The 23,713-nt window shown below is 31.4% G+C and overlaps 1 protein-coding gene across 1 annotated transcript; it reads right to left on the minus strand.

Moving 5' to 3' along the window:
* Positions 1-350: 350 nt before the first annotated feature.
* LOC105627380 (dynein heavy chain 5, axonemal) lies at positions 351-22,980 on the minus strand. The gene is given in 36 exon segments (XM_012208663.1): positions 351-737; positions 2,572-2,866; positions 3,006-3,457; positions 3,640-3,951; positions 4,095-4,321; positions 4,423-8,000; positions 8,094-9,451; positions 10,043-10,484; positions 10,746-11,022; positions 11,107-11,245; positions 11,349-11,543; positions 11,822-12,188; positions 12,248-12,420; positions 12,551-12,937; positions 13,117-13,324; positions 13,679-14,484; positions 14,680-15,353; positions 15,707-15,935; positions 16,001-16,215; positions 16,254-16,496; positions 16,642-16,900; positions 17,332-17,581; positions 17,800-18,198; positions 18,359-18,541; positions 18,780-18,955; positions 19,082-19,261; positions 19,263-19,306; positions 19,658-19,857; positions 20,086-20,315; positions 20,405-20,578; positions 21,064-21,174; positions 21,177-21,340; positions 21,546-21,769; positions 21,923-22,071; positions 22,143-22,376; positions 22,891-22,980. Coding segments are annotated over 36 exon segments (14,031 nt in total).
* Between the last annotated feature and the right edge of the window lie 733 nt (positions 22,981-23,713).

The following is a 23,713-nucleotide window of genomic DNA, read 5'->3' on the forward strand; positions in this document are numbered from 1 at the left end:
GTGAATAGTTCAATGTATCTTATTTTGTAGTTATATTCTTAAGTACAATCTTACGTAAATATAAACGAATTGTGATTTATTTTATTAAGAATGTATACTTTTTAATTATTTAAAAATATGAGGTTTGTATTCTGAACATGAAATAAACATTTATATATATAAACATTTAATTATATTAATTTAATTTTTATTGAACATTTAACTATAATATATTAATTTTTTATTGTTTGATTTGACAGATATCACAATATAAGAATAATACACAAAATATTATACCCAATATAATTTAAATATAATTTTAAATAATTTATTGAAGCGTCTCTCTTGAGTTATTACACATCTTTAATATTTTATTTAATATCACATAACAATGCTACACCTCGAAGTGTCCAATGTCGGGGATTATAATCTGTTTCAAAGTCAATAGAACCCACATATTTCGCGTCTGTTCTTTGAGGCTTCCTATATATAGGACACTCATATAATTTTGGATCTTTACCAGCGGTTGTATTTATTGCGAAAATATAAATAATTGGCATTTGTTCGTAAAGAACTTTTGATCTACTCTCAACGAGTTTGCCAGCCTTTCTATCAAGCGATGCTCCTTCCAGAAATAAACCGTGAACATAAACCCCTTCCTGAGGCTGATTTTTAATGTCCTCTTTATTATAACGCGTAATCACGTTCTGCAAAACTACGGAATCTAAAGCCCAACCCTTATGCGCTCTGGTTACTTCCTAAAATTCATTCATTTAATTGAAGTTAAGACAATTTAAATAATAAAAGACGGAACTAGTTATTATAACGAAATTAAATTGCAAAATGTTAAACTTTTCGAGTTAGTTTAGTCCGCTCTATCTATACGTAAGCACTTTGTCAAAATTTACCGGATGCAGAGTGTGTTCTAAATATTTTAAAAGATTTTAAGGTATCACAAAGAGAGGATCTCTTAAGACGAAAATGATTATATGTTCGAAACGGTTTAATTTAAAAAGTATATGGTGTCAAAATTGAAAAAAATTTTGTTTTTTCAAAAATCATTTGGGTTATTTTGAAAAAACTTTGTATGTGTTTGAAAGATATAAAACCTTATCTTATAAACCTTATCTTTTAAGACTATACATCGCTTTTTTATTCATTTAGGAGTGGACCTAAGAGGATAAGCGAATACTCTTTTTTTTACGAAAAAAATTATTACGTCACTGATTTGCGTTTGAAATTTATTTCTTTTTCGGAAATGGCTCATTCTACCGAAAATTTTAAAGAAATCTTTTTTCTGTTGATCGTCTCAATTAGCATAGAAAAATTTCAAATTTAAGAAAAATCAGTAGCACACCAGTTTTTTTTTCGAAAAAGTGTATCTACTTATCTTTGGACTATCTCTGATTGAATAAAAAAAGTAATATAAAATAGGGTGCGTCAGCAAAATCTGGACAATTTACATTTTCCGATATATTGTGCTTCCGCCAGAGATTGTTGTTGGCGTCTGAGAAAGCCTGATGCTTCTAATAAACAGTTATTTTCAAATGCGCGATGTTGAAACCAAGTGCAGAGTATAATCAAAGAGCCGTGATCATCGAAAGTCTTCGCGCTGGGCGCTCAACAAATAATAATTCGGTTCTTTGGATATTCGAAATCAACCGTTTATGATGTTGTGACAAAAAATATATTTTAGAACAGTCCAACAAAGGTTCCAGTATGTCAGCGAGGAAGAGTCACTCGAAAGAACGCGCTGCGAGGATTCTCGCAGTCGTTGAAAGGATTCAAGCGCTGATTTCGGATGACTCAAGGCAATCGTTGCGAAAATTAGCATCGATTGTTGGTGTAAGCGAGCCAACAATGCGTCAAATTGCCGAGGAGAATCTTCGATACAAATCGTACACATTAAAGATACGACAGATGCTCACTGAAGCTGCCAGGACAAGCCAAGTTGCTCGCCTCAGCTCCCATTCTGGCTTCCCAATAGCCCAGATTTAAATCCCTTGGATTACTACGTATGGAGCGTAGTTAAAAGGGTCACAAACAAGTTTCGGCATCCCATGTGATGTCATTAAGGACCACTATTGAAGCATTCGTCGGCATGGGCAGCGCATTACAGCGTGCGTGTGAACGCTTCAGACGTCCGAGAATAGAGGCCGTCATTCAAGCTAATGAGGGATATATCGAATAATTATGCTCTACAGGGATCCCCCAAGGGCCATGTAAAAAGATGTTTTATAATATTTAACTTTTCATTAAAAACATTTTGTTTAAAGAAATTGTTCGATTTGTTCGGATTTTGACGCACCCTGTATAACTCGAAAAAAGATGAAACTTTGTGTTCTTTAAACACGTATAAAGTTTCATCAAAATATTCCAAAATTTTTGGGAAAAACAATTTTTTTTAATTTTTACATTATGTATCTTTAAAACTAAATCGTTTCGAATATAAAATATAATCATATGAGTATTCGTCTTGAATTTATGTGAGGAGAGAATCACCCTTTAAAATCTTTTAACGTACTCAGGATACACCTTGTATATTTTTTAATATGTGATATAAATTTATTAATTACAATTTTTAATGCTTACCTGTCTCATAGCCGTTAAAAATCCTTGTGGATTAAAAAATCCGGTCATCCAAAATACTCTTGGACGACCATGAATGCACCATTGTCTGAACTGATGGTCTCTTTCTAAAAGCTCCGTATACCAGAAACCTAAAGTTGCCGATTCCCAAGATATTTTTAACCATTTATCTGGGATACGTGCGTCATACATCGCATCCAATGATTTTCGTAAACCTTGACTCATTATTATGGTACCTTCAATGGCCAGCTTTAAATCCGTTAAAGTATTTTGTACTTCTTTGATAACTCGCGAAATTCTAAAAAGAATCGTAGTTAAGAAAATTAAAAAAATAATGATTTGTCTTATCTTTTTTACTACAATATATAAAACATATAATAGTATTTCACAGACATTATATTTAAACTCATTTTATGATAGACGAAAAGGAATATTACCGGTCTATTTCTTGTCTTAGAAAAATGTTCATAGGCAATAATGGACCCATTCTTTGAAGCGCTTCTTTTACTTCAAACGAATTGTATTGCTTGGGCAATTTAGATAGCATATCATTGGCTAATTTATACACGACGTTTTCTCTAGTTTCACCTCCCTGTGCACTACCTTCTTTCGGCTGTACATTAAGAATTGTATCAAGTATTCCTTTTGCTGTATTAATCTGATAAGTAATGTCGGCGTTTGGATGTAGTCCAAAGACTTCTGGTGTGTCGGTCGCAGGTAAACTATCAATGTAATCTAGATATCCCTGAAGATTTCTGGTCTGAGGTACTCTATATCCTCGATAAAATTCAAAGCCGGGTCGTAACAACACATCGCAAAACCAGACATAAGTGAAAGTAGTTAATAAACGTTTGTCAAAATCGTCTGTAACTCTACCGCCATATTGGACCTAAAAATGTAAAGTAAGTAATATGAAAGTAAGTATAAAATATTTTGATATTTTCTGTAATTTATGATTACCAACTACAATATCTCTGTCTTATTTGCTCTTTTGTTCAATTATTTTATAAAAAATATAATATAGCGTTAGATTTATATTTATTTAATGAAAATAAAAAAAAGATCGAAAACCTCTCCAAGCATATAGCAGACCGTCGGCCAGGAAACACCTTTTTTAGGATCCATATCATCCAAGTGATTCTGTATGAACTGAACCGATGCTGCAAAATCTGCTTGATTAAATTCATAAGGTATATTCCAACCGAGCGGTCCAAATTTTCTTCTCTCTTGTACTACAGTGTGTAAAAATGCAACAGCATATAACAAGGGCGGCCACTGCGATTGAGTACTGTAATCCAATGCATCTTGAGTTACTGCTTGATAAGTTCTTTTCAAACTAGCTCTTATGCCTTGAGGTGGTTCATTTGTGAATTTGATTGCCATCTGAAACATATTTTCTATATTTATTATATTTCTTTAAATTTATTTCGCAAAATTCTTCTTTCCATATATATAACAATCGATATGTTTATATTATAGTTAAGAATTAGATACGTTAAATACACATTATGGACTAGAACTTTAACCTGTAGCAAACCGATGGGAAATTGAGGATGTACTTCAGTTGTCATCCATAATCTGAACACTTCGTGAACAATTTCTGTTTCAACAAGAGCATCCATTACTTCCGTACAAAAAGGCAATGACAAATGAATATTTTGTAACAGAACCCAACCACCCGTACTCATAGCTTCGCTAATCATTCTTCGAGCATGGAGCTCTTGGCCTTGCCCCATAGATACTGAATTTAATGCTATAACACCAAAAATATTATTAATAAATAATTTGTTTTTGTTATGAAAGACTTAAATTTTCTTTGTGTAACGAAAACAATTAATTAAATTACTAACTTACAAATCGTTTTTTGTTTAGCTAATGCTGTAATTTGAGGACTCGGATCGGATCCTATAGACAATAAGCATATCAGTGGCGTCCTAGTTTCAGATTCTAACCACGTTGTTTCTAAATCTAATATTTTAGCCTCTCCGTATTCTTTACCCAAGGATTCGGTGATATATTTTCTCGCCTGGGATAAAGTTCTGTCAGGGCTCCATGATCTAATAAGTAATAATTTTCGGAACACATCAAGACTTTTTTGATAACCGCAAGGTAAATCTTCTTCTTCTGGTTTCTCTTTTTCGTACCATATTCTCCATTCCTTTTCATTGAATTCAATTTTTGTTAATATATCTGAGAATACATCTAGTCTGCTTATTTCGACTAAATTTAGCCATGTTATATCAAGTATCCATTTAAATGGTTTTGGTGTTACTGCATTAAGATCTAAGGATGCTCCACCTTTTATAAAGGCATTGAATTCTGCATGTGAAATAGCACCTTTATGACAATCTATCTTCATACCTAGCATCAATGTAAATAGAGATTTATGCCTCTCATAAAGACTTCTCAGAGTAAACGCCCAAACTTCATATGTGAGATGGCGTAGAATAATGTTTATCCGCTCAGAAGTTATAAGACTCTTCATAGATTTTGTAATTGAATTATCAAAGATTGTCAAGAATTGTCTCAATGAATTTTGATACATCACATTGACATTGCTCATTTCGACTATCAAAAAATACAAAATGGATCCTCTTGACGCAACTGCACGAAATTCTTCGCGTGCCAATGTGATTTTTTTTTCAGTAAGAGCGGATACTTGCAGCTTTTCATTTACTGATTCGGCCGTAGTTTTGGTTTCTCGAAGAACAGTTATTAAAGCTTCATCGTCTACTAAAGAACCTTCTGAAGATGTAAGTCTATGTAACAATGTACTTTCGAGTTCCTTCATCGAACGTTGATTGGTCAAGACTGATTCGAATAGAGCGACTCTTTCCGCTTCTAAATCAGCTTTCTCCATAAGTATCACTCGACCTAACAATTGATCTTCTAAACCTAACATTGTCACGGTAAAATCAATAATCGATGTCTTTGCAGATATTTCTGGACTGTATGCTGGATTTGGTAATTTGGTAGTAATATATAGCATGAATCCTGGCATTACATCACATTCTTTATCTCCAACGATGACCTTCTCAATAGATCCTGATTTAATGAAATTTTTTTCAAGTACATTATCGAGTACCGGATCAAGTTCTTCTGCGACATCTTCGATCAATAATGGTCTACCTAATGAAAGACTATCCTCAAGATGAGTTCGGAAATACTTATGATTTAGTGAAGTAATTTGCAACTCGTTTGTGCTCTCCTTATTCTTGATCCACATTTTTCCTTGATTTTGAGGATCCACAAGAAGCGGATAAGATGAAGATTTCGTGACAATAAGCGCATTTTGAACAGATAACTCGTCATTCGGTAATCCTTGAAGAGTCCATTCTGACATTGTTGCTGTGTCAACGAGCATATTCGTTATGTTTAAATTTTTAGTGAAAGGTATAAATTTATTAGTCAGTATATTCATCCACGCAGTCACTAAGCTGGCTCGATACTGTTGATTATAAGGTCCACAATATGACAAAAATCCAGTTGCCAACAGAACGTCTCCGACTAACCGTCCTAGTTGAATCTTAAATTCTCCACTTTGCTCGGTCCATCGAATCTTTTCCCCGCCTAATCCATTTATCAAAGCAGTCGCAGCTGTCATTTTTCTTAAACATACATTTGCAGCTTCTGTTAACCTTTGCTTCTCCGCTACCGCGCTATCGTATTGCTCTTTAACTGTCTGCAAAGCCATTTCTCTTTCGGATAATTCTCGCTCAGCATTTGCCAAATCTTCCATTGCGAGTTTTAATCGTGCTTCTTGCAGTGCTAAGTTAGCTTTTAAAGGAAGAACTTCTTTGTTAACGGAATGAAAGAATGCCATAGCTTTTGTCCACGATAATAGACCAGCAACGTCGCCGCATACACGTCTGGCTGTTTCCATATTGTAATCCTCCATTTTGAAGTATGGTTGTAGCAACTCAACCATTTCGTTATTGATTATATCTTTTGGATAATTTTGTAGTTGTAATAAAAACGTCGTACTAGCCATTAGTTTCAAAGATTCTGCCCACGAAGGTTTAGGGCACAGTGCAGTTGTGTCAGGTACAACGGATCCGATTTTCCGTTGGAACAAAATCAATACACAATCCATAATTCTCATTATAAGATGAGGTGGTCTACCCAGCTTTCTCACTGTTGCTATGTGAGCAGGTTTGATGGTATTCAGAGCAGCTTCTGCTTCTTCTAATGCTGGTTTCGCTGCCTCTAACTTTTGTTCAGCCAGTGCTTTTTCATCAGCTATACAAGCTACCAATTGTTCCGCTTTCTCCTTAACTTTTTGCACTTGGTTCTTAAAAGCTTCAGCTTGCATTGCTCTCTCTGTCACTTCTAAAAGTACTGTCTCAGCTTTCTCAGAAGCTTGAACTAATTCTTGTTCCATTAAGGCTAAGTCTCTTTTTAAGATTTCAACTGATATCGATGCCTCTTCGAGTTTTGCTAAACCTGTATCCATTCTTTTAGCTCCTTCACCAAGTTCATGTTGTTTAGATCGATAAATATTTTTGTATCCACTAATGAAATTTAAATAAGACTTTGGAGTCACATGAGTAGCGCGCCGAAACCTTTGGAAATATTCGATTGATGTTTCTGAAACGATATCTTGTATGGATCCTAACGCATTCACTAATTCAACTTTCACGTCACTGGTACAAGCGATTTCAAAATCATGAAGAAAATGTTCAGCAACCAAAATCAGGGCATTTTTAGGCCAAGGTTGGAACCAGTCTATAGTGCAACCTGAAATAAGTGCTGGAAAACGCTGAGCGCGATTCCGGAACTTTTCACCCACAGGAGAGAAACAGAAAACGACATGTAAATTTTGACAAGTTCTTTGCAAAAAGAAATCCATTACTAATTCATTATTAAGTGTTTTTTTAGGATTTTCTCTTCTCAAAATAGGTGTTAACTCTGAGATGATTTCCGCTTGCTCGTCACGTGTAAATAAATTGCTAATAACTCCGGAGCTCAAGATATTGTTTAGATATTCAAGGAAACCTTCCTCTTTGATATCGAGATCAGTGAAGATAAATGTTGTACCTTTGCCTTGAGTGCCGCAAGTGCGATACAGAAATCTCAGGTCTTCTAAGAAATTGGCCACGTTATAAGATCTAGTCAAGGTGATTTGAAACGTTTTATACCCGGCAATAAAAGAGGATAACTTTGTAAGACTTTGTTTGCCAGAACCACCAACACCTACTAGCATTACGTTGCCTTTTGGATGCCTAATAACTCTAGATATCTTTACTAAGTGTAGCATAGCGTCAGGGAAAAATACTAAATCCATTCCAGCGCCTCTCTGCATTTCGTTGAATTGTGCCAGAAACATGTCTAATCTCTCTCTTAACACTTGAGGATCATATACAGGTTCATATACTTTAGGAAGTTCTACATCTGCATCTTCACCTTCTTCACCGGTTGGTTCTGGAGCATCTCTAGCGTTAAAAAGTTCTTATTAATATGCACAATATTTTTTAAATTACAATGTATATTAATACAATAATTATATACTATTATATACTACAAACCTCATGAAATCGACGAAAGTAGGATCTTGATTTAACATGTTTACGTATTTTTCTCCTAAAATATCAGCTACAACATTAATTAAACCTTTATCAAACCAATCTTTGTCACTTTGTATTGTAAATCTATCGCTGAACACTCGTGTACATTCGTGCTTCCAAAGCAACATCAATACGCTTTCTTTATCAATGACTGTAGACAACGTACCGACCATGCCTTGCCAAATTCTCGAAAGATCTCGGAGACTAAACACATAGTGAAACTTCGCAGGCGTTGGCAACAGTTTTGCGCGTGTTTTTTCCCACAATATTCTAGTCAAAGGAATCATTTTTTTAACTAGTTGTCGAACTTCTTGAGAAAATCCTCTTTTAATATTGTAATGTCCTTCACCTAAAACGCTAAAAATTCGATCGATTGATGCGTTATCAGGTAACGTGCAATTAAAAATACAAAATTGTCTCTTGAGTCTCGAGGGAATGTCATTTCTTCCGCCTCCAGGCTGACACATAGCTGCTAGAAAAGTTACATCCACAATGGCGGTGAAGTCACCGGGTTTTTCTAAGGAGTAAAATCCCTTCATATCCATAACTTGCCGGACAATCTCATTGGTTATCTGATCACCCCATTCATTAATTTGCGGTAAATTTATGTCATCGACAAAGACCAACATCTTCTTACCGCCTGGTGGGCCAAATGTATTTCCTAAACGTTTTTCCACGTAACTTTCAATGGTTTTTTGGAATTGATACGGACTGGTCGCAGAACTAAAGTTGAAAGAGCGACTCAAAGTTGTATCTGGATTTGATTTCTTCATATATGATTTCATCATAACAGTTTTGGCAGATCCTTGTTCGCCTATTAACAATACAGCTTTATCCTGACAGCCAATTAAGTCAATCAAATATTGAATTCTGACATTATCCGGTATAGGCACCAAAACATTACTATAGTCAGGTGTTGAATATTCAGGATAGATGTAATTGGTCACCATATTTGTCCACGTATCCCACGTGCCTTTATCAGTGACGAAGAAGTCAAATACTGTAGCATCCAAATATCTGTCAGAAATCGGAAGATCCAGAATATCAAAGTTTTCTCGAAGATACTTGTCATATTTTTGTCTATCAGCAGTTTCTAGCAATGCTCCTATACCCCACACTAACGCGAATACATAAAGACGTGTTAGATATTCTGCCGTTAAAGGTTGGGGTTTGTCTCTCTCCATATCTTCATCTTCTGTTTCTTCTAATAATGTCTCCGGAGGTATCAAACCTTCCAACAGGCAAAGCATTTGCCTTACTATATTACATTGCAAGACATCGATAGCGAGCGATAACGTTTGAGTGCTCCACGAATAGACCTGATAAATTAAAAATTTATTTATATTTTATGTATATTATAAAATTATACATATTTTTATGTTAAAATTAGCAATACAGTACTTCAAATTTATATATTAGTTAAAACATAAATTTTAATATATGCTTATAATTAATAAAATATGAATTAATTTTATCTTCCTATCATATACAGAGTGTTCCATTTTAATCAATCCAATCAATTTTCTTCGAAATTATTTATGAAACAAAAAATGTTTCAGATAAAAATAGAACGAGGGAAACGTATTTTGATCATATTGTTTTTTTTTAGATGGAATGCTAAAAAAATATGAAGATCATCTCCACTTTTTAAAATAGAATTATATAATTTTTTCATATAATATGAATCCTCTAATTATGTAATTAGAAGAGAAAATTGACTGGATTGATTAAAATGAGATATATAATATATTCTGTACGTATTCTAATTTCTGTTCAAATAGTGATCAACAATAAGCATGTTTTCTTAAGTTAAGAAAATAATTAATTTATATGATTAGCATTAAAATTACATTAAAATAAAAATATTTAACATGTAGTCTGCAAAAGACAGAATTGTTTTATTAATTTACCTGTGCAAAAGAATCTGTAAATAATTGTTCGAGAATTTCTTGCTCCAATGTTGATCGTGATTTTAGCCAAGCGGTAACAACTGGATTCCAATCTAATCCTGAAGAGCTCATATATACCATACCGTTTCGCGAAACAGTCGCAGGACTTGCATTATCAATATTATGCGGTTCAAAAATAATTTTACATGTTGGCGCCATTGATAATCTATCGCCATTAGCCAAAGTCAATGTTTTATTATCATCCAATACAGAATTTAAATTTTCTATCCAAATACTGTCAACGGGACCATCAAGCACTAGCCATACATGTTCACCCTTCTTTAATTTCAGTGTTTTACGCCACAAAGCTGAGAAAATCCCATCTGTCCAATCATTCGTTGCAACATCTAAACGGCCAAACATCTGAGCGGCTGTTATACTTTTTGGATTCATTCTCATTTCTCTAAAATTAAATAAATTATTTGTACATATTCATAAATTCTAGTAAAAGTTAATTTATAAATAATTTATTATTATATTTTAAATGTTTATTAATTTATCGAAAAAGCTTTAAATAATTTGCAATATTTTATAGAAGAGATATACATATTTGATACATATGATATACATATGATATACATATGATATACATATTACTCAGAGATATACATATTTGTACCAATCAATATACATATTCTAATTTTATTTAATTAAAAAACATTACCTATGGGAATTACCACATTGTGTTAGTGCTTTCATCAAAATATGTATACAAGTAGTTTTACCAGCGCCGGTCGGACCTAACGTCATGATGCCATGCCTCACTCTTTGCGTTTCATATAGCTGTATTAATTTAAGCACCCACGGCGAATGATAAATTAATTCTGCCTGCTCCACTTGTTCATTAATAGCTGCTTCCAATTCAGGATATGATGTTTTCTCCAGAACTTGGTTGGGAAATAGGTCAGCTACGAGAGATATGAAGAGTGGTTCGTCCTCATCTACAGAAAAATATGTCATTGTTTTAGCATATCTTTGTATCGATTAATTATGCATCTTTTTTTTAAATTAATTAGCATAATAACCTATGAGCTTTGAAAGATTCATGTCTCTTAAAACGCGCATGACGATCGTACTTTCCGTGTCCTTAGAATTGACTCTTTTTGCCGCTCCTAAAGTTCTTAACACAGACAATATATTTCGCAGACCGAAATCATAGTGAACCTGAGATATATTGTAAATATATTGTAAAATATTATAATAAATTTTAATCCTTCTTCTTTTTAATGTCTTTCTCTTTTTTCTTTTTAGTGCATAATAATGTTACCTGTTTGGTCAACTGCTCTTCGCACAATTTATAAAGAGTATAAAATTTACGAGCAAGTGTAATATTCTCTAAAAATCCACAACTAGCTAGTTTTACACGTATAATAATCTGACGATCAGGTACCATCATAGCTACTGTGCGAAATTGTATTTTCAAGTTCTCTGGCAATTCTTTTCGTCCTGCATATCCAGGATTCTATAATTTACATAATATTGAAATATTTTTATATGTTCTAATACGTATCTTAATCGTTATTAAGTAATTGTCAAACCATTATAAAAAAACAAAGTTGCATAAATATGAAAAAATTATTTATCATAAGAAAGATAAACATAAAAATGTATCTCTTATATATAATATGTATAATTTTAGCAAATTTTGTCATTTAGAAAAAATGTAATAATAAATAGATATAATTTTTTCACTTAGAGAATCATGTTTCTTATTCTGCTATGTTGCATGATACAGATTACCATAGTAATGAATATCCCAAGTTCTGGAAACATATCAACTTGATCTCCATCTGTGAAAATAAATTGCTTCTTTTTTTCCTTTTTTGCGGCAAGCACTACGGCAACTTGTTGTGCGGCGACAGACAGAACTGGTAATTCAATTCTGTTAAATTCATCGAAACAACCCCATGAACCGCTTTGTGCCAATCCCTTATAAATACGACCTAATCCTCGATAATCCATTTGATCAGAGCAATTGAAGACTACGACGTATTTTGCTAAAGTCTTCCCCATGTCTTTTACAGTTTCTGTTTTGCCAGTTCCTGCTGGACCGCAAGGAGAGCCTCCCATTGACATTGATAAGGCTTGCGCTAATGTTATATAACATCTAAAATATATAAAATCTGAAATAAGATGTACAATGTCGTAAAATACGATTGCATTTACCTATCGGTTAATGGTGTAATAACCAATCTTTCGGTACATCCTAAGTATTCATTTTGGTAGGTAAAATGAACATCTGTGATGCATATAGAAGTTTTGTCTAAATCTTCTTTAAAATAAAACCTGCATTGCTTCAACCATTCGAAATCATTCATTGACCGCACATTCAGACGACACTAAATAAATGGAATATATATAAATTACTGTATCTGTTCGTTACATCTAAGATTCTATGTAGATTAGATTTATGTATTATGTTTCTAATACATTGCATCTGTACACAAAAATTTTAATTTAATAACATACCAAAATGTCAAAAATATCACGTTGGTGGACATGTATAGTAATCAATGTTTCGAATTTAATTCGTTCTATTTTACTAAGATCTCTCGTGGTTTGATCGATTAATGTATTTAAAAGATCAAGGAATTTATTGTTCGTTTCTGTCATAATTTTTTTATCGGCGCGAGCTTGAGCCAGAGCCAGTTCGCCATCTCGTGTCCAAATCATTTGAATGCCTAACAAACCTATCTGAGCAGGCATTTTGTCGAGAAAGTTCAATAAATTGAAATTTGCATCATTAATCATGCTGTAGCATTGACGGATGATAGAATGCAAAGAAAGTTGAGACGTTTGTAATAATTGCATCAACCATGTTTCCACAGAACCTTCTGCTCTTACAGCTCTTTCCAGCTTTAAAAAAAAGTTGCAAACAAATTTAATTTTATTTATTTAAAAATTATTAGTTTCCAAAACTTATGTTAACATTACACAAATTTAAGTACAAATATATACACATATACCTATATTTTGAAGATAATATTTAAGAGTTGTATAAAACATTGTTACCTTTATTAAATATACATACTTACTTGTATAGTTTCACCTTCTGATGAAATAATAGCTGTCATTTTATTATATTCGATGTCATGAAATTTTACGTAACGCGTATTATCGAAAATAGATAATAGATGATTTTGTATAGTATGAGAATCGGACGCTTGGCCAAGTATTTCTAAGAGCGCAGGATCAGAAACAAAGAAAAACCTTGGAAACATCATGCGCTTTTTCTCTAAATATCTAAGATTAAAGAGAATGGCATTAAAGAAAATAATTTTTATAAACAAATATTAATTAAAAAGTATCCCTTGTCTATAATACGTTATATTAAAGGTGCAGTTGCTACATTAAAGTGAAAGTAGTAACAATCAAAATCCGCAGAATACAAACTATAATAAACAATAACATTACAAATATTATAATTTTCTACTCAACAACAATGTATCTAATGTCCCCTTAACATGTGTTATTACATTTATATCGTTGAATGGAAATATGATATTGATGTTACTGTTAGTTTGTGTTTTACTTAAAATTCCTTTTGAGTTTGCTAAGAAGGAAGAATTATGTACACATCACTAATCTTATACTTACCCACTCAGAGATTTTTGACATAGTTCTAATTGCTCTTGCAAATGTGGCAGAAGTTGCTTCAACAAGTCATCGCCTACACAACAGGGTACAACTCCTGGTGTTTCGTGAGCGCGTTGCATAATTTTTTGCCAACTTTTGTCAATCTTGCTAAATCTTTTGGCTTCCTTTGGCAATTGTTTCGCAATATCACCGCCCACAAATACCGCTTCGAGATAAACCCACATGTTTTGTACAAGTAACCATCTTTCGAGGATCTCATTTGTGTTAGATAAATCACTGAGCCACTGTTGTATTTGCTTTCTAAAAGGTGCATTGTAGCGATTTGACATGAGTGAACCAAGAACCATCAAGCTGTCTTCTAACTGACTTATAGTTTCTGCTGTTGTGTCTCCTCTAAGTAATAATTCTCCCCTGTTATTGAATGTCATGAAAGTCAACTCGTGAGATGACCATTCGTTTACTACTGTCCTTAATTTAGCCTCAATATCTTTTTCCTTCATAGCTGATATACAAATATCTTCGATGTCTTCTTTGTTTTTCAAAAGCGGCGCTTCAAGAATATTTTTAAGACAGAAACCTTCGCTTTCAAGATCGAATGAATATCCTGTAACTTCTATAATTCTTTGCCAATGGCGCGGTTTCATTGCTTTATTTGCCATCAGCTCGAGAAGAGGACACATATCGTTGAAATCATCGATTGTCTTTTTAAGCGCAAAGAACGCTGGCCATTCTTTTAATCCTTTTGGTAATTTGCGACAGCGATTTTGAAACTCCATCAGCTCATTGTTTATTTCTTCGATATTTACCTAAATAATTTATACAATTATTAAATTTATATAACAATTTGCGTGTATTACTAAGAAAGTTTACAAATAATTTTTTAAATTTTATTACTAATAAAATTAAAATTAAAATAATAGATATAATTTAAATTATACATTAAAAAAATTTACACATTATAAATATCTTACATAAAAAACGGTGATAGTATAATTTCTTACCTCACCCCATGGAATATCATAATAGCTGCTAACTCTGTCGATGACATCGTTATAAAGTTTGTATAACTTTTGCAATAAATTCAATTCCTTTCTGATTTGTGAAAGTTCTGGATAATCTGTGATAGGCAAACCAAAAAGCTCTTCGCCGCTTTGATATGTTTGTAATTTTCGCCACATACCATCAAACCTGTTCTGGAACAATATTTGTCTGTCTGAAGCATCACGGGGGCTCAAACCTGGTTGCATCGGCCCAGATGATTTGTATTCTTCGCAATACATTTCGTTATCGGCACGGAATTTCTCCAGATTATTTCTTAAATCGTTCTCGAATTGTGGTTGTAAATTCAATAGCAAGACATGACTTTCTTGCGCTCGTGCCAACAATTTCTGCCAGGTGTCTCTCAGATTATCTACCTGCTCCAAGCATTCCTGGTCTACAGGTACCTCATATCTTGTGACTATATTAAAAGCTTCTTCAATGGGATCAATTTTCAGTTCCATGTCGACCTCTTGTTCTCGAATCTTTTTGAGGGTATCCATAATGAGACGTACGTCATCCAGATCGCGAATTTGATGATCTAATTTACGATCCATTTCGTTCATTAATGCATAAACATATTCCATTTCACGACGATACTTCTTTTTCATTGCTTGACCAATTTTATGTGTGCAACCTGTGTGTAGGAATTATTATTTTTGTATTCTGTATTTCTTTTATAGTATAAATTGAAATATATATAAGAAGAAATATATATAAGAGGATAGTGCATAAACGATGTTTTTCTAGCAGGCGAAAATTGAAATAAAATATAAAAGACGTTTACGCTCTAGAAATCATTTACTTCTGTTACTTTCTCTTCTATTTATGCTCCAATTTTTATTTTTGTTATGGATTGATTTTTTTGTAAAATTTGTATTACTTACCTTAAGGATTAAATATGTTTTTAAAATATATTACTTATAGTAATTTATAATTGAATATATAATTGTAATATTCAAATAATATTATATTATATTAATGTTATACCTTTGATTTCTGTATAAACACCATATTTCAGTTTTTCCGTCGACACAGCAATCGATGTACCAAATATGATCATATCTGGCTCAGTGGCCAATCGATCTTCAAGTTCACTGTGTTTGCGAAGAGTAGTTTCAAATTCTGACAAAGAGATTTGTAACAATTCTCGTATACTGCGTTCATTTTTCCACAAAAATTTATAAGGTTTCCAACGATCGAGAAATTCTGTCAAATCCTATAAGTTCAACATGGTAATTGAATTCATTAATAAATGTCAAATCTCATACTATTATTACTAACTTGCCGCAATTCCATTGTACAAGTGCTCAACATGCCGAGTAATTTGATAATTTCCTTATTATCCATCACCATCGTGTAAAAGTTTCTTTCTTGAACTGGAAATACGGGTCTCTCTTCAGAGAGAATTTTATAAAGTCTTCGCCTTCTAGTTTTCATATCTTCTGGTTCTTCTTTCTGTTTCGCGGCATTACTATGTGCTCGCAACACGACATTAGCTAGATTTCGTTTGGATGGGTAGGGAAGATTTTTCCACATGCTCTAATAATCGAATAATATAAAAATGATGTATTGAATATTTCAAAAATTTTATTTTATTAATATAATCCTTTTACTTTGTTTCCTCTAGAATTCCACTGCGCCACTCCTTTCGCAACACCTGTAATAACTTTTCCAACTGATGTCAATGCTTCTTGAACATCATCCAGACTAGGTTTAACTGTTACTGCCGGAATCATCAGTGTTGCATATAATAAAAACACCGGATTCGGAATTGTTTCTATAAAATATAATTAATTTTAAATATAATTGAAGAGATTTATGAAATGTTTTATAAATAAAATAACTTAAATCTTTTTTTATTAAGCTAAGGATGCGTTTATTTTAATAGTATGAAGATTTTACCAAAAGTTTTATAAAAATACCCGAATCAATTTCTCGAATAAATCGTTTCCTGATTGCATCTAGAGATACTCTGGTGATCTTTATTAATACATCCACGATTTTTCTAGAATAATATCGTCTCATCTCAGATACCGCATTTCGAACCATTTCTTGCATGCCTTTGGGTAAAGTACCGGGTGTCGTCAATAATTGATGAGGATCATCGAAATAATTCCATACCACGGACCAATCTTGTTGACTTGTTTGTTCTGTTGCTTCTTCTCCTTCCGCTCCTTCATTTAAAAAAAAATAGAAAAGATAAAAATTATTTCAGTATTTTTTTTTATAGAAAATGTAGAAAATTTTTAATAGCTGTAAATATGTATCTTCTTGCTATTTTTACAGTAACTGTGATTAAATTGTCAAAATCTTTAACTGTTGTCACCAGAATTGCAATATTTATCAAATAATTTATAAACAAGTATTGCAAATGAGATGAGACACATACTTTATATATATATATAATATGTGTGTGTGTGTGTGTGTGTGTGTGTGTGTGTGTGTGTGTGTGTGTGTGTGTGTGTGTGTTAAAAAAAGATAAATAATTCAACTTCCGTAAGACTGGTCGTCTTTAATAGTATTTCGACGGTTAAAATGGAATGGTACAAAAGCATCATATTTTAATTGCAAAATTTACAATAAAGACTACATTAATACATTAACATTAATACATTACCTTCACTAGTAAGAAAATCAAATTGATTGGAATTACTTTTGAAGCTATCTGTAGCCTTTCTAACAAGCTGCAATACTTCTTCCACTGCTTCTTCGATCATTGTACTTTTACGATGCAAATCTACTGCTGCATTTCTACATATTTCCTCGTTCTTCTCTATGAATTCCTCTATTGTCCATGGTTGATCGGACTCTGGCAGAGCATGCAAAGTTACTTTCCGCATACTTGTCAATACCTGCAAAATCCTGGCACAACCATTATTCAATTAACTTGTATAATTTTGTAAGTCTCTAAATGCTCTTCAAACTTTAGCAAAAAAATTATTATTTAGCGATTAATTTAGCATCAATTAATTAATTAATTGTTATGAAACAAATTTATTTTTTTAAGCACACACATATTTATTTTATTATCCAAAAATTTGTTTTTAGAACAAGCAATTTTATTTTTATTTCCATTATACCTATTATCATATACGTCGTGTACTCTTGTGATAAGAATATCAAAATTTTTGATCTGCTCTTTCGTGTTGTGGCAAAAATCTTTCCAATCTGGCTTGGTCCAGGTCAAAGTTGTTAAACCGGGTTCTAATAACGATGCAACGCAAACTAAATGCGGTAACAATAATGGGCGAACTTCTAGTTTTACACGTTTTGCAGTACAAACAAATTCTTCGATTATAAGTTGGAGCGAATCCGTAATTAAAGTAAAATAATCTTTTTTTGCTAATATTGTTAGTGCAACAATTGGAATCTCCAAATTTATTTTTGCTAAACAATCGGCCTCACGAAATAGAAGAACGACTCGGTTTTCCAGGTTGACTTTTACTTTTGCTGATTTCTCGTCGACTACAAGCAGCGGTCTGTTAATTATATTAAATAATTATAATAATAATTATTTATAATAATTTTATATTAATAATTTTGTCATAATAATTATTATTCAATATATAAATATCTGTGATTATATATGTGTTTTAAGAAAGCAGAATCAATTATCGATTATTGAATTTAAAAACTGACCGTTTTAAACAATCCTCGATGACCCAAGAATTTTGATGCGTCCAAATCTCAGCAATATCGGTCTGATATTGTTTCAGAATAGCAATTACATGATTATATCTTTTCACCAAATCAGCAGTCAATGGTAATGTTTTTAGAACAGGATGATTTGATACAGATGCCATTAATTCGTCCAGATGCACTCTAACAAAGATTTTTTTTCTTTAGATTTAAGACTATATCTCTTAATTTATATAATTCTTAATATTTCTTTAATTTTTAAATAATTATATATAAACAAATTTTAGAGATTGTGATAACAAATTGTTTGAAAATATTTGTATTTAATTTAGCACCTAAAAAATTACAAGAAACGATAAAGTTTGTTCAAGCAATAATCCAAAAGTATGAATTCACAGACTAGTATAATTATTTTATTTACTTCAAAGAATTTGCCCAAGTCAATCGTCCAGCTATAGGCGGCATGTGTCTCGGTAATGGAGGATCATCTCTTTGTCGTTTGAATAGTTTTAAAATTCGATCAATCTCTTTATCGCAATACTTCACAACAATGTTATATTTTTCTTCCAATTTTGTAAGAGGTATTTTTTCACTGACCTTAAAAAATATTTAGGAAAAGAACATTTGTATATTTATATTTATATTTAAAAAAATAAATAATTTAAAAATGTTGTGCGTAAATATTTCTTGAGGATTTATTAAAAAGTTGAATATATTTATTACCTTTTCAAATCGCGTTAAAAACCGTATACCTTGTGGTGTTTCCCATACATCAGCATAATTTTTTTCAATAATTTCGCCGATGTTCTCTTTCAACATATTTGTCTTTGCTATAAAGTCATTATAATCTATATCAAAATCAGTGTTTCTTGAATCGAGATAATCATATGATTTGCTAGTCGCAATTTTTTTTAGCTTCTTCAAATGTTTTCATGGCTTCATCTAACGCTATAATTTGATATATAGCAATTTATTTAATGTATAATTAAAATATACTTCTTTTAATTATTATTTTTGCATCATTTTAGTCAAAATTATAACAAAATTATAACAAAATTAATCTTAATAATCTATGATTTTTATTAAGAAAGAAAGTTATATAAATAATTTTATTCAAAATTATTGTAAAAAATGTAAAGTTAAATTATTATATAATAGAAAAATTATTTAATTATTTTTTAAAATTAATACCATTATTGTTGCAGTAATTTAGAGTTAAATATTTATTAAATATTTAACAAATTATATTTTACACATGTATTTTATATAATAAAAATTTAAATTAAGATTATGTTATACCTTCTCCAAGAAGCAATCCTTCCATTCGTCTTTCAAAGAGAGTTTGATAATCTTGTATGAGATCAAACATAGTGAGAATTTTGCGAATTCTAGCACAGAAAGCATCAAATCGACCAAAAACATGAGTTTCTGAGAAGGAAAATTCTTGTTCTGTAACTGCTGGTGAACATCGAACAAGTCTGTACGTTTCTCTATAAGCTCTTAAATAACAATTAATTCAGTTGTTATTTTTTTTTGATAATGTATAAAAATATTTTTAACTAAATTTTTTAAGAATATTATATTTAACTAAATTTTTTTTTAAGAATATTTTGAGCGCTTTGAAAATACAATTTGATGATTGAAGATGTAATAATAAAATAAAAATTATTAATTCTTGTAAGATTATTATTTAATATAAAATGTGTTTTTTTATCCAAAATCAGTACTTATTTAGACGTAGACAGTGTTTTAATCTCGATCGAACGGCTACTCGATCTTGTCCCCAAATAACTTCTCGACCTCTTTTCGTGACGTAATCTCGACAGGCAATAATCATTTGATTCGTAATTTTAATCATTAGAGAACTTGTCCTTTCTGAAGTATTATAATATCTCGAGACGCTATATATTAATCGAACAGTCTGTAACAATGATACGAGCGAATCTCGCATTTTTACCTGTAAAATTAAAAACTTTTAATTACGTGGCGAAGTTATATAAAATTAATTCATGTGCCGTGTTCTTGTCTTAGGAAAAATTAATTTACAGGATCATCGAGGTAAAGACAATGGCAGCACTTCTCTAATGCTTGGATGAACTTTGCATTATCTTTCGCTTCATTGTAACAGTAAGTCACTTCATCTTCCGCATCGACCCAATCTTTAATTAACTTTGAACGTGCGACTTGTAGACATAGAAGTGACATAGTAATTTCATGATCCTATAATTTTTTGTTTGAAAAAACATTTATAAAAACATTGTACTATATTCTTACAGCATAATTTTTATCTATAATTAATACATTTATTATTAAAATAAATAAAAATATATTGAAAAAAAATATTTGATTGATTTAACTGAAATTGTGTGAAATGAACAATCCAGAATTCTAATTAAGTTTACTAGATTTCTGATTAAATTGATTAGATTTTGGACAAACAGAATTCTGATAAATTTTGAAATTGGTTATTTCAACCAGAATTCTGATAGATTTAGAAATCTAATAAACTTAACTTTAGCTAGAATTCTGGATCGTTCATTTTTCACCACAATTTTAGTTAATTCAACCAAATATGTTTTCCGTGTGTATAATTTAATAAAAAAATATATATATATAATATATATAAAATATATATAAATATATATATATATATAAAATATAAATAAAATATAAGAATTTTATATAGAGATGGTAAATAATATAACCTTTAAACGGTTGACCAGTTGACTAAATTGTGCACCCCGCCGTTTCCAATACTCGAGTTCTTGTTGCGGTCCAGAGATATCATTCTCTCTTTTAACTTGTTTACTTTCCGCCATAAAATCTTTAAGTTTTTTATCCAAAGTTTTATTCTTTGCTCAATTCGTTCTACAGCATTTTCTTTCGCTATAAAAGCCTTTGCTTCTTCAAAGTTGTGCACTTCCAGCATCATTGACTCGCCATCATTGAATATACTACCATCAAGTGCTACCTTTTCGCAAACTATATAAATATCACATATATAACAAATAAAACAAACTTTGAAAAGAAATTACTATTTTTATAATATTTAATCTTTATCTTTATAATCTTTATAATATTTAATTATAATAAAATAAAATAAAATATTATTTTTATGTATAAATTTTCAACAATTTAAATGTTATCTTGATATGGAAAATGAGATTTATATGAGTTTGTAAAGTACCTTTAAGAGCGCTGCAAAAAGATCTTAAGCCTGGTAAAAGGAGACTTTTAATCATTGAACAATCATCTTCACCTTCTACACCAGGATGCGCTAACGCATCCATAAATACTTGCTCCACAATTCGCTGAACAGAAGTTATTATTCCTATTTTCATTGTATCTATCACACCTGTGTAAAGATCCTTTTGAAATCCTTCTTCTGGTAATTGTTTAGACACACTGATTCTAAATATTTTAAGGAGGAAATAGAAATTTTAACTATTTTTTAGGATATAAAATATTAAATATTGCTTTCTCAGCAAATTTTTTAAATATTGTAGAGATGTAATAAATGACAAGCATCTCAATGCAATATTATAATTTTAAATATATAAATACCTAAACATATAAATACAGATGCCTGTGCAAGGCACTTGCCAACCATCGGTTAGAAAAAGTTTCTTCTTTGGTGGCTCCTTTGATTCTTTTTGTTCCTTTACTTTGGATGCCGTTGCATTTGGGACTGATCTAGATGTAACAGTCTTTGGCTGCACCTTTAATGAAATTCTCACGATTATTTTTGTCTTTATTTGTCACCAAACAATCACCAATTTTGTACCGTATCAGCTGGAGGTTCTGATTCTTCAATCTCTTGATAGTACCAAACAAGAGTAGATCTCATGTGCGGCACAAACAATTGATTAATTTCATCCAACATGTCATCCTCGAAGACATGGTCCATGACTTTGTGACGCGATAATTGCGTTGCATCCATTAAGAGTTGAAAAGCGAACTCTAAACGAGGATCCATCTCTCCTCGCCTGGCCTTTCTCTCACATTCTTCCCGTCGTTTCTGTATAAAGTAATATAAAAAGAAATATTTCTTTAAATAAAATAAGATTATATGAAAAAGTATGACGCAACGAATGTAACAATAACACAAAAAAATTTAATATTAATCACTAACAATGTCCAGTTAATTCAAATTTAATCATTACACAATTATAAATAAATTTATAGCTCTATATATATATATATATATATAGGTATATATTAAAATATATTATAAAAGCTCAACGTTTATAATTAATGGCATACATAATAATGAACTTTAATGGTGTCTGATAAAAAAATCTGATAAAAAAATGTAACTAAATTAAATTTGATATACATATAAATATATATATATATATATATATATATATAAAAGGATGTTATTTTTTATTATTTATTCGTACAATTATTCATATCAATAATTTATAATAATTCCTTTTATTATTATATTTTAAATAATAGATAATACTTGTACACAACACTTGTACACAACACATAGAATTATTAAACAAATTTTATTGCGAAGGATTGACCTGGAGAACATCTTCAGGACCTTCCTCATCACTACTATCTTCGGAATTGTCCGATTTTTGTTTGATGATCTGCGGGGCTTGTACGAACATGACGGATTACTTAAGTAGTAAATGGCACGTGGTTGAAAGCTCACTGAGCAATGAAGTGTAAGTTGCATCAAAAACTACCCTCAAGCTCATCGAATTTCTGCGAGCGTTAAGGTGATGCGAGGGGATGGCTCACAGTGTTACGGTTTCGTGTCTGGCACCGCCCTTCGATGCATTGTTGAACGACGCTCGTGTCGTGTGGAAATTTCCACGTAATTCTACTCGTTTGCTATTAGTCAATATTACTATATCGTAGATGTTTTCTTTACAAATCGACGAACATTAGTCGTCTTTAATGTAGATATGAAAGCATTATGCACATGGCATATATCTTGTTATATTACTTATGTGAAATTGTAAGGGTTAAACGTTTTGTAATATCTACGAAATAACGGATAATAGATAACACGTAATAGAGTAAGTCAATAAGTATTCTAACACGCGGAAATGATTTCGGAAATGATTTCGGAACACGTGAAACCCAAAATAATTATAATTAGTCTGAAGTTTACATTACATCATTATACAATTGTTAGAATCTTAAAAATAGCAACAGTAAGTATTTTGAAAATTGCAAATGTATTCATTATATTCATGTTTCAATTATCCTTATTTTATTATATATCTGTTTAGAAGACGTAAATAATAATAATAATAATACTAAATAATTACGATGAAAAATTAAAAGATATACTTGATATTTTATATAGATATTTTATATAGGTGACTCTTATAA

This window comes from Atta cephalotes (assembly GCF_000143395.1).
Source record: "Atta cephalotes unplaced genomic scaffold scaffold00008, whole genome shotgun sequence".
Classification (NCBI taxonomy): Eukaryota; Metazoa; Arthropoda; class Insecta; order Hymenoptera; family Formicidae; genus Atta; species Atta cephalotes.